Source organism: Lepidochelys kempii, chromosome 10 (assembly GCF_965140285.1).
Source record: "Lepidochelys kempii isolate rLepKem1 chromosome 10, rLepKem1.hap1, whole genome shotgun sequence".
Lineage (NCBI taxonomy): Eukaryota > Metazoa > Chordata > Testudines > Cheloniidae > Lepidochelys > Lepidochelys kempii.
Window position 1 is genome coordinate 45,409,457 of NC_136389.1, and position 18,893 is coordinate 45,428,349.

General features: G+C 47.1%; 1 protein-coding gene across 2 annotated transcripts in view; it reads left to right on the top strand.

Moving 5' to 3' along the window:
* The window catches only part of TRIP4 (thyroid hormone receptor interactor 4), a 51,281-nt gene that overhangs the window by 11,379 nt on the left and 21,009 nt on the right, over window positions 1-18,893 (top strand). For both annotated transcript variants that reach the window (XM_073363226.2, XM_073363227.2), the window contains 8 exons: window positions 634-864; window positions 2,971-3,049; window positions 5,597-5,726; window positions 8,566-8,781; window positions 10,293-10,419; window positions 11,808-11,995; window positions 12,924-13,048; window positions 14,444-14,535. In XM_073363226.2, coding sequence (XP_073219327.1) covers window positions 634-864; window positions 2,971-3,049; window positions 5,597-5,726; window positions 8,566-8,781; window positions 10,293-10,419; window positions 11,808-11,995; window positions 12,924-13,048; window positions 14,444-14,535 — 1,188 coding nt within the window. The remainder of the gene's footprint in view (window positions 1-633; window positions 865-2,970; window positions 3,050-5,596; window positions 5,727-8,565; window positions 8,782-10,292; window positions 10,420-11,807; window positions 11,996-12,923; window positions 13,049-14,443; window positions 14,536-18,893) is intronic.

An 18,893-nucleotide genomic window follows, 5' to 3' on the forward strand; every position in this document is an offset into this window, starting at 1 on the left:
AATAATACTTGGCCTGATCTTGGGACAAGAACCTGTCAATTGAGTGATTACTGGGAATTCATAACTGATCAATATAATTAATACATAATCTGTGTGAGCTAAAAGGTCTCTTCTCTCTCAGGTGTTTGTGATTTCCATCTGCGTTTAGGTGCATAGATTACTTTATAGATGTGTCAGGAATGTGGATTTACCATGCTATACCATTTGCCCACCTTGTTCAGCACTAGCATTGTGTCTTGCACCAAGGTGTTGGCTGGGCTTTGGATTGCTGGTCTGATTTTCTATAGTTTTTGTTTGATTTAACAAAACCTAATGTAGGCTCTTGGTCGCAGAATCCAAGAACTTTCTCTCCGGCACATAGAACCCAGGCAATTCCAGTTTGCAAAGAGAGAACACGAAGCTGAGCAGTCCTCCTTTCATGTAAATGGTGCTGACCTTTTCTGAGGCTTGCTTCTGTTCAGTGATATCATCCTGGTTTGAATTTGGAGTCTGGTCCCACTTTCACTCAAGCTGGCCAGGTATCTGTCTGGCTGTTTATCCCCATTCTTTGTTTAAAGGGCTCCTGTTTCTTTCTGATGTTTGTGTTGCAGTGAGAATGCAGATTAAATTCACTGTTTGCTCTTTCTAAATTAGGCACAAGAGATGGGCAGTGGTGGCAGCGTCAGCAGTACCTCCAAGAAAAAGGCCAAATTCGTCAACCTGTACACCAAGGAGGGTCAGGACAAACTGGCAGTCCTGATCCCTGGACGCCACTCCTGTGAGTGCCTGGGCCAGAAGCACAAACTCATCAATAACTGTTTGACCTGTGGCCGTATTGTCTGCGAACAGGAGGGCTCCGGCCCCTGCTTATTTTGTAGTACACTGGTATGTAACGCTGCTTTTTTCTATCTGCCATACTTAACTGCAGTCTTTCGTGCTTGGGTCTTGGAGATGGCATGTGGCTGAATTAGCCCCACTAGTTTCTTATCTTTCCTGTAAATTAGCAAAGTTCTTCCCCCCTTCCGAATTGGCCTGCTCCGATCAAAGTCCCTTAAGAACAAGGGTTCTCAAACTGGGGGTTGGGACCCCTCAGGGGGCTGTGAAGTTACTACGGGGGGGTCACGAGCTGTCAGCCTCCACCCCAAACTCCACTTTGCCTCCAGCATTTATAATGGTGTTAAATATATTTAAGTGTTTTTAATTTATAAGGGGGGTGGGGTCGCACTCAGACGCTTGCTGTGTGAAAGGGGTCACCAGTACAAAAGTTTGAGAACCACTGCTTTAGAACCTGGATCCTCGCTAAGGCTGTAGGGTGAGAGTCTGTGTTGCACCCAACTTGCAGCACAGGGGGAGTAAGGTGGCTTTAAGCCATCTGTTCACCCTTCTGAATTTGGGTGACTCCAAGGGCTGGAGAGGCTGCTGACATAATTTACAGAGCTCTAAATTACCTAAATTATGGCAGCCTCCTGGGGCTTCCCTGTGGGCCACAGCACTGGAACCCCCTGGCACACTCCCTTTGCCTGCTGGAGCTTGCAGTGGGGTCCTCCACAGTGCTTGCACTGGAGGGAAATCTTTTCCAGCTGGAACCAGGGTATTTATGCTACTTCGGCCCTTTAACCCAGTATAAAGAGTCTGGAGCAGAAATGACCATTCCATTCCTATATTTAGAATTTTTTTTAATGATCTTTGCATTCCGGAAGGGCTGGGAGACAATACAGGGTCAGATCAGAAGGTGCCTCCCAAATAGGATTTTATGTGATCAGATTTTCTTTGCCATTCAAGCTCATGTGTGTTTTTCCACAGGAGGACACGAGTTGCGTTTTCATTTTCCTGGCCCTCAGTTTCCCCATTTATAAAATGGACTGATGCGCTCTGACTCCTTAGGGTGGGTGGGAATTAATTAATTAAAAGAGCTCTATAAAGAAAAGTAAAATAAAAATTGGGGTTGGGCCCTTTTTTTCTGTTTTGTGATGAATGAAGCCCTGAAAGGTGGTTATGGCAGGCTGTGCATACGTGTCATTTTTTTAAAAGGATTTTTAAATTTATTTTTACCTTAGGAATATGAAAAATGTCAAATTGGGCCTACCTTTGTTTTGCAGGAAAGAATTCTCGGGAGTCTCACAGCATATTGTGCATTCTGTCTGCTTATCTGAAGGGAAAATGGCGGGAGGGTTAGACCTTTAACAGAGAGTTCCTTTCTCCTGAGAGTTCTCTACAAAATGGAGTTAAATATGTTATTTAAAACAACCAAAATGAAGGCATTTTAAAGGTAGCCGGGGGGGGGAAATCGGTGTCCGACCTTTTATTCCCCACAATGTTATGATGAATTTTGTTTAAAAGAACAACAAAAACCCTTGAACTTTTTGTCTCCCTCGGACAGTGTAGTGACTGGAAAGCCAGTACAATTGACTTCACAAGAGAGTGAAAGCTGAATAGGTGAGAGGAGAGAGAAGTTTTAATCAGAGTATTTTAAATATCTGTTTAACTCCAGTGCCTAGTAACCACCTGAGAGAAAAGAATGCCTTTGTTAAATGCCACCCACCTCTTTAATGAAGTTGTGAGAGAACCACACATCCCTGAAATCCTTCAGCAAAAGAACAGAAAAAACCAGTCTTGGTGTTGCTGAGATGTCTAAGATAAAAAAGAAAAGAGTACTTGTGGCACCTTAGAGACCAACCAATTTATTTGAGCATAAGCTTTCGTGAGCTACAGCTCACTTAAGGTGCCACAAGTACTCCTTTTCTTTTTGCGAATACAGTCTAACACGGCTGTTACTCTGAAACCTAAGATGAAAAAAATGAGCAGAGATCAAGGTCTTCTTTCCATACACAGTGAAGATGCAGAAGGGTCCATGGCCTGTGGACCCTGGTGAAATCGTGTGGACCCACTTTTCATTATCCTTTACAGCTCACCCTTAACTTTTGTCAATGGCTTTGAGGCTATCAGGTGCTAAATATCACTCTTAGCCTTGATCTTCTTGTTGTCTTTTAGGTGTGCACGAATGAAGAGCAGGACATTCTGCAGCGTGACTCAAACAAGAGCCAGAAGCTGCTGAAGAAGCTCATGGCAGGTTGGTAGCAATCATGTGTAATGCAGTTAATCCAGAAAGTTATACACCGTTCCACCTCTGCTCTACTGTTACATTAGACTAGAGCCTATGCCTATGTTTTCACTGGTTTCAGAGTAACAGCCGTGTTAGTCTGTATTCGCAAAAAGAAAAGGAGTACTTGTGGCACCTTAGAGACTAACCAATTTATTTGAGCATGAGCTTTCGTGAGCTACAGCTCACTTCATCGCCTAAATCTTTTTTGTCTCTTAGCAGTATAGATCTGTTCCTTCTGGTTATAGTGAGGGGCTCTAGAAAACTGTGTGTGGGAAAGTTCCCAAAGATTCAGGGACTGCCTCTGGACGCTTTCTACAGAATTTGAACTCCCTGGAGAAGATGACCAAAGCTCTCCAAAATGTATCCAAGCCACTGCAGTCCTGTGACAGCATTCTTTGGCCTTGGAGGGCTGGATGAGAATCTCACTGGAGCTCATCAGTCCTGTTTCTTGCCCAGCATGTTGTGCTTCCCCTTCTGCATGGTTCCCAGGCACTAGCCAGGGGAGACCAGGTCTGGGTGTAGCGTCTGAATTTCTTGAGTGGCAATGCATGATGCACTGACTGCAAAGCACCGAGGCTGGCCATTAGACAGCCTGGAATTATTTGTGGAAATGAGGCACTTGCAGCAGTCCTTAAAAATTAGAATAAAAGTCCCATGTAGAGTGTCTGCTGCTGGGGACTGGGATTACAGCAGTGGGACTTGTGAGGTTTCTGTGGAAGCAGATGATATTAATATTTTGGAACAATTTTGTGTCTGACACTTTTCTGAGGTGGTAAATGTAGGAACAGGACCAAGAGGAGAAGCAAAGCTAACAACACTTAACCCCCTAGTGAAATCCTATGGATTCTGGGGCCGTCTACATTAATTTTGCTGAAACATCTGGATTTCCAGGTCCTCTGGTTAGAGCCTGGAATCTAGTCTTCTATGGTCTCAGTGTAGGCTCCTCTTCCTAGTGACTGAGGTGCAGGAGCTGGGCTAAGTAGCAGCGCCCCAGCTTGCTGAAAAGGTGTTTTCAGTATCTCCCTGTCTTGATTGCTGCGTATTTGATTTCAGACAGTGCTGCTGGTGTGGGTGGAGAGGAACAGGAGCTGAACTCCATTTCATCTGGGGGGGCTCTAGCCTAGTTTCCTTTACAAATGTCAATGGAACGAGCCTTCTGACTTGGCATCTTCAGGGCTCAGCTCTGCCCCTCTCCCTGCAAGTGCCACTAGACCTTGCTTGGAGTGTGGCTGTCCTTGTCACAGGACCAAGGCTTTCATTAGCATCCTGCGAGCAGGGAAGAATCTAAATCCCTAAGTATTTACAGTGCTTGAGCTAGTTCTTCAGATTTGTGTCTGGCTGTTACAGAGAGCCACACACACAGGAGTAAAATATCCATCAATATGAAACCTGCTCCCAGTGTCCAGCCATAGAGGAGAAATGACCCCAAGCTTCTGGATCTGCTAAGGGCCTGATGCAAAGCCCATTGAAGCCAATGGGAATCTTTCCATTGACTTACCAGGCTTTGGAGTAGGCCCTAATAGAAGAGAGATATTCCTGAAGAGGAAATGGCGAGGAAAATCCCACTGGCTGGTTCAGGAACTGTGCTTGCTTCCCCTGGCTGGCTGCTGCTGCAATCTCCTCCCTGCTTTCCTGTCCTGTTAATGGTTGAGTATGTTCAGCCCATAAGGCAGGCTTGACACTCAGGTGTCACACACCTCTCAAATCACCCACTTTGGAAACGCATGTCACTCTACCAGGCCTTTTGGATTTCAATCCCACTGGAAAACAAGGCTCATGCAAGATTCAGGTGGAGAGGTCCAATCAAAATAGCTAATGAGGGACAGACATCTGTGGGGCTGAGCATGGGGACAGAGGACAGTCAGTGTAAGACACAGGGGGGCAATCAAACAATGCCAGCTAGATGGAGGAGGAAGAGGAGGATGGGGGGGGTGTTGCATGTTGAAAGGTGTGGGGAGTAGGAGAAAAGAGAAATCGGAGGATCAGAAAATAAAATAACAAGCAGCATATTGCGGCAAAGAACTCTACAGTCAGGGTTTTGGAAATCCCTTTTCAGTAGGAACAGAATAGGAGAACAATCAGGGCTTCCAGAGAAGGGCTTGAATTAGGGGACATAATCAAAAATTGAGGGAAATAAGGGGAAGTGGGGGAACACAGGAAGAATTACTTCCCATAGAAACTAAACAACTAAGTTACTGGGGAAGGTGACTGGAGCAGCGAGGGTAAATGGTTTCTGTCTAGATTTTTATCCCAGGCCCATCACCATGGTATCTGAGCACTTAATTTGTTGCTGGAGAAAGGAGGATGAGAGGAGAACATGGAAGAGGGGAAGCAGGGAGGTGGGGGTTAGGACAATTTTAAAAGTGCCGGACTTTTGGACAAGTGACCTCTTCAGTTTCCTATAATGTCACATGTTCTTGGGAGTATCTCTGTGCCCAGCTGCAGCAGGAGCAGTGTTTAAACTGATAGCCCATCCCCAAGAACCTGATCATGATTTGTGTCTGTGTATCCCAGGTACTGAGAGTTCTGGGCAGATGGAGATCCTCAGCAAGGACCTGCTGCCTCGTCAGGAAGCTCAGCTTAAGACAGGTCTGGAGATGGCCGTGAAACACAAAGACAAGTTGCTGGAATTTGACAGAATGAGGTATGGTGCTTGCTGAAATAGCACAAACCATCCTCCAGGCCAGAGTCACTTTTGATCTAAATAGTATCAGCATTCCATCCCTTCCAAAACTGCCTTGGCTGCAAATCTATTAAACCTGAATTTATAGGGGGGATCACAATCATAGAGAAAATATCACAAGATGGGAGTGGTCCAGGCAGTGGTATGGCAAGCTGGTGCCTCCTGCCCCAGATGGAGGCCCTGTAGTGGGGAAGGGGAGTCTAGTCTCTGTGACTCATCCAGTCCTAACCTCTCAGGTGAGACTTCCAGCAAGCGAACCCATTGTAGTAGGTTTGTCCACTAGGAATTGCACTGAATGCCTCAGTACATTTCATATTGGCCACTGACCAGCCGGCAGGTGGTCACACCAGTATTGTATACTGCTGAGAACAGTATTTCTGCTGGAAAACATGGTTCCTCTGGGGCTGTTGGACTTGAGATTGGTAGGGAAGTGGTACATCAGCTGGCTGGATCAGTCACATGAAATGTGCCGAGATTCCCTGACTCTCACAGGAATTTCTCTTTGGCCCATTGATGGTTCTTGTTTTGAGCTACAGTCTTTGTTGTGGTGCTAAATTTTGTGCTTGTCCCTCTTCTTTTCCTGATGTTTTTTCCCTCTGAACAGATTGTCTCTCTAAATGGAGAATGTCATTTAAAGGTGACCAGCAAAGGACATTTAAAAAAATTGGTATTTTCCTCTTTTTTTCTGCTGATGTGTTAAGAAGGCCTGAAATGAGGTGGGGTGGTTGTTTTTAAGTAGTTTTTTTACTATCTTGCAGTGATCAGGAATTTCAAGTCTGGTCTTTTCTGGTGTGGCTTTCTTGGGGGTCTCCGAGGATGTGTATTGTGAGCTCTTACAAGTTAGCTGTAGGCCAGCGGTGATGAATCTTTAACAGACACACCCTTTCTTCCCCATGCGCCGTAGCCGCTGGAGTTCAATAGATGATAGCAAAAACAGAGTTTTAAACAGCGAGAGTAAAATTCCCTTCCCCTCTCAATGGCTGCCACTTTCACTCTCTTGTGATCTAGTTTCATTCGTTCTCCCGGTCACCACAGGGTGTTCCAGGGCAGACAAGACTTGAATTTCTGATATAAAAACAAGAACAACAAACTTTTGCTGCTGTTGTTGGGTGGGCGGCGGCGCGGAAAGACTCAAGCCCGTTTCTCTCCCCCCGACAATTCACTTTTAAAGGAAAACCATGGGAACTTTGCAAAGGCAATGGTGTGAAAATTCTCCTGCTGAGATGACCATCTTGCTGCATAACCACACACCTTACATGCCTTTCAGCTACTGCTGATGTTTGAGTCTGTTCTGACGGCACTCATCTTGCAGCAGCTGTGGGAACTCCGTGCTGGGGACTCTAAACCAGGGGCTCTCAACCTTTTTCTTTTTGAGCCCCCCCTCAACATGCTATAAAAATGCCAGGGCCCAATGGGGGTAGGTGGGGGGATTCAGGGCTCTGGGCCAAGGGTGGGGACCCTTGGGCATAGGTGTAGTTTGACTTCTGTTTTGGAGGGGGCAAGAGTTGGCAGGGCTTGGGCCAGCTCCACGCAGTGGGGTCCAGGGAGAGAGCGCCACCTCCACCCCGTGACTCACCTCAGCAGGACACCTTGCTTTCTGTGTTGGGGGGGGGGGGTGGACTGCCCCACTCTGGGTAAGTCACTGCAGTTTGGTGGGGGGGACAACACCCTTATGCCCCCACAACTCTGCCCATGGACTCAGGGCTTCTGCCCGCAGGGAGCCCCAGGTCTGGGGGCTTCAGTCTCACGCTGCTCCCAGCTTCAGCTGTGGGGGCGTGAGGGGCCACTGGGGTTCCCAGCTTCAGCCCCACACCTGCTCCCAGCTTCGGGGGGAGGAGGGATGCTGTCTTCAGCCCCAAGCTGTTCTCGGCTTTTTTGCGGGGGGACAGACGCTGGCTTCAGCCCCATGGCCACTCCTGGTTTCTTTTACTGAAAAAGTGGAACAGCTTCAGCTGGAGAGATTGAGAGAGCCCAGCCCCAGAATCTTCCATAGCCCAGTGGCATGTGTGAAATTCACAAGTAGTTTTGGGTTGACAGACTGCATTCTGCAATGGATAAACGCCTCACTATCCTTGCCCTTTGAGACGTGATCGCAGTCGCCAGGTGGAAGAAGTCTCATACTGAGTGAATTTTTCAAGCACTGTGTTGAGGCCAGGGGCCAGCTGGGTGGTCTGTTGGCAGGGCTCTGCAGGAGCCTTGGGCTTAATTCCCTGTCTGGTCTCTCATCCCCTGTTAGGTCTGCGAGGTTTGCTGGTGCTTTGGCCTCAGTGCTCTCTACCTTGGGGTGGAAATGGGGAAAAGAAAACTGTTCAGTCCCTTTCAGCCAGAAGAACGGGGCTTACAAGGGAAAGGGGGCCTTAACCTAGGAAGGGCATGAGTGGGGGCGGATTTTGGGGATCTGTAAAGGACACTGTAGGGAACAAATCACACTCTACTACATTCATGCCACTACAACAATAATGCCCTGTCTCAATCCATGAGAGCTGCGTCCAGGGCTTGCTGTTGTGTGTAGTCTCCACAGGTTCTCCTCCGTATTTAAGATGGAAGTAGTTGTGCTCTCTTTCCGTTTTATTCCCTCGAGTTCCTGACAGGTTGTCAGCATGGTCCTCAAAAGGGCAAAATTTCATGCATCTGGCTTCATGTTACTGACAAGCCATGTTCTCCAGAGACCACAAGGGGGTCGTGGGAGCATGGGGAGGGGTGGCTGCATGACTGATGTGATGTTTCCAGGTATGTCTGGGGCTGTTTGCTGTCGTACCTGGTACCACTCTGCTTTTTCTCTGTCGCTGTCTCTCACCAGCGTGCGCCGTACTCAAGTCATCGATGACGAGTCGGATTACTTTGCTACAGACTCCAACCAGTGGCTGTCCAAACAAGAGCGTGAGGCACTGCAGAAGAGAGAGGAGGAGCTGCGAGAGCTGCGCCACGCTTCTCGACTTGCCAGGAAAATCACCATCGACTTTGCTGGCAGGCAGATCCTGGAGGAGCAGGACAGCATGGCTGAATATCACAGCAAGTGAGTAGGTGGCATCAGCCACCGAGCTGGCAGGGAGCAGAGTACGCTCCAGAGAGCAGAGAGAGGAGAAACGCTATCTGTGATTGTTAGCGAGGCAGCTGAGCTACCATCAATAGCAACAGACGACAAACTGCGGAGCCCATTCTCTTGAGAGGCAGCCCTGCCACTTGGTTAGAACGTTCTGTGCTTCTCCCTGTATCTCATTGTTTGAGACAAACAGGATCCTGAGCTCTTTAGCAACCGATTTGCTCCTGCTGCTTATTTCCCTGTTCACAATCTCATCCCTCTGTCTGTGGTGTTGCAGACATCTGCTGTAGTCATGACAGCACAGAGAGTTTAGGGGTTTGTGCTTCAGGAGCAGATTACACTCCTAAGGAGCAAAAATCTGCTTGTGTGCAAATATGCCTAGGAATAAAGAAGAGGCAAAAAGGAAGCAACAATATAATAACTTGATGTTCTGTAGAGCTTTGCATACCTGGGCATCTTCCAGACTCACTGTAACGGGATCACTTCCCCTACAAATGAAATTCAGCATCCTCTGGGGTGGAACATGGCAGCCATTCTATGTGTACAGAACTGCCCCCCAGCTTTTAGGAGGTGGAGTGACGAATACCACATTCCAAATGGAGTTGCCCACATTAGGGTTTGGCCAGGCCACTGTGGCTCTCAGAAGGCTAGTCTAGTGGCTTGGACACAAGCCTGGGACTGTTTAAGTCTCTGCTGTGCCACAGACTTCTTGTGTGACCTTGGGCAAGTCACTTAGCCCTGGTCTACACTAGAAGTGGGGGGTGGACCTAAGATACACAACTTCAGCTACGTGAATAGCGTAGCTGAAGTCGGTATATCTTAGGTCAACTTACCTGGCTGTGAAGATGGCGGTGAGTCGACCGCTGCTGCTCCCCCTTCGACTCCGCTTCCGCCTCTCGCAAGCTGGAGTTCTGGAGTCGACGAGGAGTGCATTCGAGGATCGATCACTACCCGCCGAACCAGTGGGTAGTGAAGACCTGCCCTTAGAGTGTCCGTGCCTCAGTTTCCCATCTGTAAAATTAAGATGTGCCATCATCCCCATCTCACAGGGCTGTTGAAGCTCAGATACTACGGGGTGCCAGATAAATGGGGTCCCTTTAGATAGTCTTGCTTTGTGACCAGTGTCCTGGGATCATTAATGACATGGGGTGATCTGGATGCCAGTTTTACAGGGCTACCCTGTGCTGTGCAGGGCCATGCTCTCAGTACTGACTGTCCCTGCTGAATTTTGCACTCTGTCTGACTTACAGGCAGAACTGTCCTTAGCTGGCACGTTTGTGAGTGTTCTGGGCCAGTAGCTCCCTGGGAGAACACAGAGCAGTACAGCTGTATATCTACAGCAAACATGCCTTGAGTGTCTGCAGGAGCCCGACTATCGGAGGGAGGGAGGCAGCAGGGGGAGCAGCCTGGCTGGGAGAAATGACAGGAAGTGCTTCTGGGACAGGAGGCCGGGGGGTATTAACGTGGTTTGTGTGTCCTTGCAGGTTGGATGAGACAATTGATGCCATTAACTGTGGCACACTGAGCAAGCCATCGAGGAGACCCCAGGGGAAGTCTGAAGTGAGCTCTGGGCTTCTGGTGAATCCCCACCTTCTCCAGCCTGCCCCCTTGGTTAGTGCCAATTTCTGATTCCTCCCCGAGCAGTGGCTGCCAAGAGACATGCGCCCAAGGATTGTAACTTCCCATGTGTTGATGGCATCTCTTCCCTGTCCCCCAGCCTCCTCTGTGGGATTAGGATCATCTGAGTGAGAGATGGACACGGCCAGCTAGGTGGGCTAGTCCATCCCAAACTCTCGGCCTGGGCAGAATTTTTGCCAGTGGCATATTTAACTCAGAGCAGTGGGTTTCCTCCCCCTTTCTCAGCCTGATGCATCTCGCTCTTGGGAAGGTTTCCTGACATTCAGTCTAAAGGAGTTTCCCATTTAAAATTCCCTTTATAAGGATCTGCCTGCCAGATTTCAGTTGTGCCCCCTTGGTCACGCTCTCCACTTGCTAGTGTCCCCTCTTGTCTTTCTTTGGTTCCTGTGCACCGTGCATTTCTGCTCAGACACTTCCAAGCATGAATATACGCTTATTCTTAGCCTGTGACAGGCCATGCCAGATAATGCAATTTAAACCCCTCCCTGTCTTCATACCAGGGTCTGTGCCTCTCCTGCCTCCCCTTAACTGTTTTTCTACATCCAGGTATTTTTCAAGAGTTGTGGGAGCTCTTGGGCTATAGCTGGTTGTTTTTCCTCATTCCCTCTCAAGAGGAAAAGGCATGTGATAAGTGGCCATGAGTACTGTTTGTGCACCCAGAAGGGGTCTGTGGCTGCATCCGAAGGCTGGCTCTGAATGCCAATATCCCATATGGCAGTCCACGAGGAGGGGGAGGATGCTGTGTCAGCTGGTTGTCTGAACAATCCCTTTGGCCTCCCTTAAACTCTTCCCAGTGCAGGTGCTGCCAACTGGGTGTTGCTCAGTTGTGAACACACTATGTATGTGCCGTCTATGCTGTGGGACAATGTCGGTTGATAGTTCTACTCTTTAAATCTGCCATTTAGTTCAAGGGCAGCCAATGTGAGGGTTACATAGAGCAGATTACAGTTTCCCTTGCTTTGACTGCTACCAGGGTGTGGCATGCAGAGACTCCAGGCTTTGGCATGCAGTGCTCCATTTGATGAGTGGTCTGCACTCTTTGTATGCTTGGCTTGTGGTCTCTCTCGGGGGCATGACAAAGGTGGCCACCTGACTCACACCTTGCTCTGGGCTACACTGGCACCATCCCAGGTTAGATTCTCTCTCTCCCCCCCCCCCCCCTTCGGGTTCAAGTCTGGCTTACCCAGCAGTAGCCAGAGAATGGTAAGAGCAGGGTTCTGATACAGTGGGCCAAAGATCTAATCCAGCAGGAGGGCTAGGCCATGGTGCCTTCTGCACTGTTGTTCTTAAGTAAAGAAAAAACTTAGTGATTTGGACCGAGTTAAACCTTCTGTTATGTGTTTGTTTTGAACATGCTGAAGTGGGTAGACCAGACTGGCTTGCTCCTGCACAGAAAAACTGCCCATTCTGCAGAAACTGGGCATGAGTCTGCCTCCGAAAGGAACAGGTTACGGATTCAGGATCGAGAATTACAGGAGATCTCAGATGATGGCTGGTGTCTCAGCATGCACCAGCCTTGGGCTTCTTTGCTGGTAAAAGGAATCAAAAGGTAAAAATAAAGACATGGAACTGTGATTTCCCTGAGGGAAATGTTTGGGCAGGATATGTACAAACAGGGAGCTGCACTTCTTCATCCGAGCATGCTGTTGAGTTCGGAACTGAGCAGACTGGAAAGAGTCAGCTTCTTTATGACGATAATTAACAAAGGCCTGAAAATACTCCAGTATTTTGCTATTTTGCTATCTACAAATTCCTTGATAGATAACCTGCAGCATCGCGGTGCTCCATGCCTAGGAGCAGGGTTCCCCAGGGAGGGCCAGAAGACGTTACTAGACAAGCTTCCCCTTTACAAGGCAGTTTTCCAGACAAATCAGCTGCTGTCTCCCTGTTCCAGTGTAATTGGGGTGTCTTGGGAAATCCCTGAATTTCTGTAGATTTTTTTTTTCTCTGAAGTTTCTGAGGAGATGACTTTTAATTCTGAAAAGCAGACTTATCAGTTCCTCAGGCTGTAGAGACTTCAGATCCCATCTTACCCTGCTCCTGGATCTGAGCAGCCTGGGAATGCTGCAAGCCAGCCACTCTGATAAAGGTGGAGCCTTTCATCCTGTTCCCATAGTCTCTGGGAGCTGCACCTAAAGAAAAGGGCAGATGCTGACTGCTTTGTCTACGTTTGTGGGCCATGTTGCCCATTAGATTGCATACTGACCACTGCCTAGCTCCTAGGAGTACAGAGTCTTGATTTCTGGGTATTGAAAAGTCAGAGTAGAGTGACTAAACCATGTAAATAAGTTGCTTGATGAGATTCACTGGCTCCAGAAGTCTTCTCACTAACAGCCCTCCTCACTGAAGAGGAAAATGTCCTTTCCCAGGGCAAAGCTTGGTAACAGGAATCACAGGGTGAAATGTTCCATTGAAGACTGGGCCATGTGGGATCTCAGCTGGCATGTCAGTTCTGCATCCTCTTCTGTTCTCTCTAGGGTGGAGGGCAGGACCTGGTACACATCCCACAGAGGGCGGCTGTGGATAGCAGCTACTGCTAAAAGACCATCCCCTCAAGAAATCTCTGAGCTAGAGGCCACCTACAGAATGCTGCTCCGGGAAGGTGAACCTCACTATTGGGTCTCTGATTTTGGTACCTTGAGTCGTGTAATGAGCAGAGGCAGGAAGCAGGCACTCTTGGGCAGTTATTGCTGCTTCTCTCATTAACCTTCCTTTCTCCTTTCAATTCCCCTCTTCCTTTCTGCATTTCTTCAGCCAGAAGGGAGTCATGAAGCAGATCAACTCTGTCCTCTTGGCTAGTCAGAAGCTATGAGCACTAGTGAATTGCATCTTACTTTGACAATACCTCCTAGCAGCAATGCCTCTTCGTTCTTGGTTCAGGCAATAAGTCGTTGCATGTGAATGTACGAAGGAGCTGGTGCTCTGAAGTTCAAATGCTATCATATGTTCTGGCCTCCTGGAGGCCAGGAATAAAAAGCTGCAGATTAGCATGCAGATCTCTCTCTTTTGTGAGGCTAGGTGAGCCTGAGACATCAGCCTGGTCCAGGCTGCATGGCCAAGGAGATGTCGCCTCTTGGTGCAGCACCTCTGGATATTAGTCAGCCCAAATATGCCTAGGGATTTCTTCCTGCCTCACCAGAGCAAGGAACTGTGCATTCACTGTGCATCGGCCATACTGTTCCCTAAAAAGCCACAACAGGGGAGAGATGCACAAAAACATGATGCTGCCATCCCTCGCTAGGAATGAGAGCCCCAAATTTCAGGCCATCTTGGATTTTTGTGCGTGTTTGCTTTTAAAGCAGCATGGCCCAGTAGCTGGAGTACTGGACTGGGATTCAGGAGACCTGGGTTCTATTCTTGGCTGGGTGACCTTGGGTAAGTCACTTACCTGCTTTGTGCCTCAGTTTCCCTATCTGTAAAATGAGGTTAATGATATTGACCTCCTTTGTAAAGTGCTTTGAGATCTACAAACGGAAGGTGTTTACAGGAGCTAGATTTTATTTTTATTAAGGTCACTTTGGCTCAGCTGGCAGTTGACAGTTGCCTCCATCTCCAAAGCACCACATGATCTAAAGCACTGTAGTGTGCTCATCGGCAGTTTCTGCTAAAGGGCTGGCTCAGGATTGGAATAATGTGGGTGGTGAATATCAGGATCGAGGTGCATGGACTGAGTGTATTGGGAGCCCAGGTACATTACAACAGAGGTGTAGCAGGGCAAGATGGAGATGTGTTGGCATAGCCATGCACAGTCTTTGTCTTTACCATCATCTGTCTGGCTTAAGCCAGTTCTCCAAGACCATGTTTCCTAAGCTGTGTACCGTGTGTCCCTAAATACGAAAGGAATTACAGAAAATAAACACTAAATTTTCTTGTGCCTCAAAAAGTTTGAGCGGGAGAGATGAGCAAATGAGCGTGTTTCCAGTTAAGAGCTTACTGAGAAATGGGACGATCACAATGAGTGTGTGTTTTTTCAATCCTTTTCTTTCTCTTGGCGCAGATGTGGAATTTCCCAGAGATTATCCTTCTGGGTGCCTCCTGGGTTGTGTGGACTTGGCTGATTGTCTGTCACAAGAACAATTCAAGGAGCAGGTGAGTGAGGAAAACCAGCCTCTCTGAGCTGACTTTTTAACTGTCTACCTGCTTGCCTTCAAGCTACCCTGACTCGTATCTGTACATTGATCCATGGGAAAGTAAGGAGAACACTGAAGAAAGGATTTAAATTAAGATGAGGAGACCACTACTCTTGTGTGCACTGGGAAGAGAACACATTTCAGCAAGAGTTTCCTCTGGACCAGTGTGGAAAGTGGTCTAAGTGCTGGTACAGACGAGACAAAACAGGGTTTGCTGCTGCTGGGAGCATGATGGAATGCTGGTGGAAGTCAGTCTCCAGTATGGCTTTGGAAGTAGTTTTGTCAGGTCTACATTATTCTTATTGTCTCTGTTTAATCCAGTCAACACTGGTTCAGGGGAACTAATGCTGAAAGGTGTTCTTGGCTTTCCTGGTGCCAAGAAGGTTGTTGTGACAGATGTGGCTCATTTGCACACCTGCTGACACTCTGCAAACCGCTGTATGAGAAGCACTGCTGTCCTGGGTTAAAGCTATACTCATTGCATTTCAGCTTCTGTTTGGCACCAGCTGTATTAAGAGCTAGGAGCTTAAACTTCACACCAGGTGACATCTGATTAAACACCATTTATTTCCTTGACTGGTCCCTATTAAGAGGAATTTATGTGAATGCTATCACAGTTAAGCAGCAGTCACTGCCAGTCCCTATCCATAGGTTAAGTGGATTCTTTGGGAGAGAAGCTGATAAAGTGGCTGTCCAGGAGAACAATGCTCTGGTTAAAGCAGAACATACCATAGCGATGAGTTTCCTTTGGGCTATGAAGAAGCAGCTGATCAGTGTGACATCATTTCACATGAGGGAGAGCTCTCCCCTTTCCTCCCCGCAGCACCAAGCAGAAGAAGGAAGAGTGGTGGCTGGGGACTAGAGATAAAGGCGACATACTGAACTGGATGGGATTTTTCTTTTCCCTGTCATTTGTTTGGCTTTTAGAATTGGGACAGGACTGTTAGAACCTGAACAGCAGAGGGCGCCTTGGGACCAAGGTATCAGAAAGGCCACTTAATGTCATGACCGTGCAGCCTGCCTAGAGTTACAGAATCCCAGGAAGTGAAGAAGGGAGTAGACCAATTAGATCATCACCTCCATCCCCTGGGGCCAGAGCACGATTGTTCCATACACTATATTATCCAATGCCCGTTGCAGTCTAGTTTCAAACACCGGCCTTTTTCCTTTCCCAGCTGCCCTTGGGAAACTTCCACCAGTCTAATCAGTTGCATTGATAGGAGATATGTCCTGATCTCCAGCCTATATGTTTTCTTTTTTTAATTGAATCCCATCACTCCTAGTTCCACCCCCTGGGAAATGCCCTGGAAAATTCCTCTTCTTTCTTGGTGGTTATTCCCTGTAGGTACATGTAGACAGTTGTCATAGCGCTTCCCTAGTTTTTGTTAACACAAGCTGTATGTAATTAGCCTTTAATCTCTCCTCATAGATCAAGCCCTTCAGACTCTTAATCAGTTCTGTTGCTGTCTTACAATTCCTTCCAGTTTGCTGTCATCTTTCTGTTTTGTTGAGGCACTAGAATTGAACACATTATTCCAGGAGCAGTCTCGCCAGAGCTGTATAATTTCCTTTCCTCTCCTCTCAGTACTATGTTACCTTTACATGTCCAGCCCAAAATCACACTGGCTTTTTTCTGTTACCATACTGCATTGTAAATGTATATCCTCTCTAATTTGCTGTCGCTTTCAGAATTAATGCTATCCAGGAGTTACTGTTTGTGGGTTTGGTATTTTGCCCCATATGTATTGGCTAGAATTTAATATGAATGTGCTCCCAGTTAAATTAGTGATGAGGATGTTGTTGCCTCTTGTCAATAATGAGTGTAGTTGAATCAGAGTGAAAACAGTTTAACCCTGAGTCTATATAGTAGGGATGTAAATCTTGTTTAGAAAGTTAACCATTTAAACGATTAAAAATATTTTGTTTAAACGGTTAACTGATTAAAGGGCCGGCCAGCATGGCTGGGGCTGCTCTGGACGGTGCTGGCCGGTGCAGGGACACTGGGGTTGGCGGGCCAGCTGGTGTGGGGTCGCTAGGGTTGGTGGGCCGGTCCAGGGGTTAACTGTTAAGGCAGGTTAACATTTTACATCCCTAGTATGTAGACAGGACCGACCCATGTTCAGCACTCGTTCAGAAACCAGAATTGAACCTTGTTGGGAGCAGGGCTCAGTCCTGTTTTCTGAACCGCTGCTGCATGTGATGTGGTTTTGTCTACTCTCATCTATTTTCAACACAGTTTTAGCAGCACCTGATACAGAAGCCAGCTATTGCAATGGGTTCCTTTCCTAGTGCAGACAAATCCCTGTTGGCTTCAGGATAAGCAGGGTGGAGCACCTAGTCTTCTGAACACTTGTATTTGTATCATAGGAGAAAGCCAATGAAAATGTTTTAAAACCTGACAATACAGTAAGTTAAACAGTGCAAACCTGGCAGCAGAGATCCCTCCATGAGAGCAAGACATGCTAGACTTCTTCTCAAACATTCTCCTTTGATTATCTGCCCCCCACCCCCTCAGCTCCCATTTGATACGTCTTTCACATTTCCAGGAAATTGAGTAATTACACAGATCCCATGTGACCACATCAGTGGATGATGGTTTGAAAATTAAATAAGTGTCCAGTGTGCACATTGCCTGGTGATGGAGGCCGTGTTTTTTTCAAGATCAAACATGTTTGTTTTTACTTGTGTCTAATCTTTTCTGTAGGCAAAGGTGTTTCTCTTTCCTTGCTGTTTGCTTCCTCTGTCAGGTATTAATGAAGTTTAGTAAAACCCAGCTTTTAATTTCCATGACACCCTGCTGCTGTTTTTCACTCCTCATCATCCTTTAATATTTAGATTACAGATTTGCTCAGAAGGCTAAATCAGAATGAGGCCCCGATGTGCTGAGCAAACAGACGGGCAGAGGTGGTCCCTACCTCAGAGATCTCACAGTCTAATTGGTGTATTCTTTATTAGTTGTTAATTTGAAGACTTACTGTATGTATACTGTGAACTTGTATGTTCAGATCACTGCTGTGGGTCCAATCTTTCAGCCCTTACTAAGGTGTAGTTTTTGCATGACTGGTCGCATTGATTTCAGTGCAGCAATTTGCATGATTAAGGACTAACTGTATGAGGAAGAGTTGCAGGATTGGGCCCTGTGTTAATGGCATGCCCGGCGGCTTAGGGGGGTTTGGGGGAAGAAAGGTGGTCTTGAGGCTAAAATCACCACAGACCTGCAATCAGGTGACATGGGCTCTAAGCCCAGCTGTGCTACTGATTTTCTGTGTGAACATGGGCAAGTCACTTAACCTCTCTGTGCCTGTTTCTCCATCTGTAAGATGGAGTACTCCTTCCCTGGCAGAAGTGGTGCGAGGCTGATGTCATTCCTTGTGATCCTTGGATCGGAATACAAAGGGTTATTATCATCAGATACAACATCCACCTGACATGAATGGTTTGAATTGCACTGGCAACAGTAGAGTGAAGCTATAACTCCTCCCATCACTCAGCCTGGTTACCAGTCTGCTCTGCTGCTCAGACAGCCTGAGATGTGGCAGGCTTAACTCTGAACGTCTGGGCTGTGCTGACAGATCTCCCATCTTCTTGGAGTGTATTCTGGGTTCACTTGCTTTCATTAATGGGTGCCTCAAAAAATGGAAATTCAACTTCAAATGGTCCCTTTGTTGCACTTAGCTGTGCTAATTGTGACCTGCCAAGAGCTGAGTTAAGGAGCTGCTTTTCCCTGCTCCAGGCTGACCTCACCAACACCTCAAGCAGAGCAGAGAGCAGCCTTCCTTTTCCCGTGTTAGGTGTTAGTGAGCTCATCTGTTGTAACTGGGGAAACACAGAATGCTACAGGCAGGCCTTGGCAGGGAAATAAAGAACCAGATGATTTACAATTAATGCACTGAGGTCTATTCATATTCTGTTGATGATCTGAGATCTAAAGCAGCTTTTATTTTAATTACCAAAAAGCATTTTCATATCAGGTATTTAAGTATTTCTAAATGGTTTTGAAAGTGGGTGACTACAGATAGATGTCAAACCTTGGTATTAAATACAAGATGATGCTGGAAAGAAATTAGGAATTTATTTTTCACATGTGAGTGAAAAATCACCTGCCACTTTAAATCTGTGTAAGGGGGCTTTGCTAAATTTTTGTGCCTGAAGGGCAAGTGGGCCTTTTCAGCAGGCTTTACTTTTCCCACTCCACTGAGTTTGAACCTAGTGCCCCCAAAATACTAGGGTGCCAGGAATACAAGAAACAATGAATATCCCATGCAGGAATACAATAAATAGGTCTTGCTGTACTTAGGATCCAGAAGATAACATTCT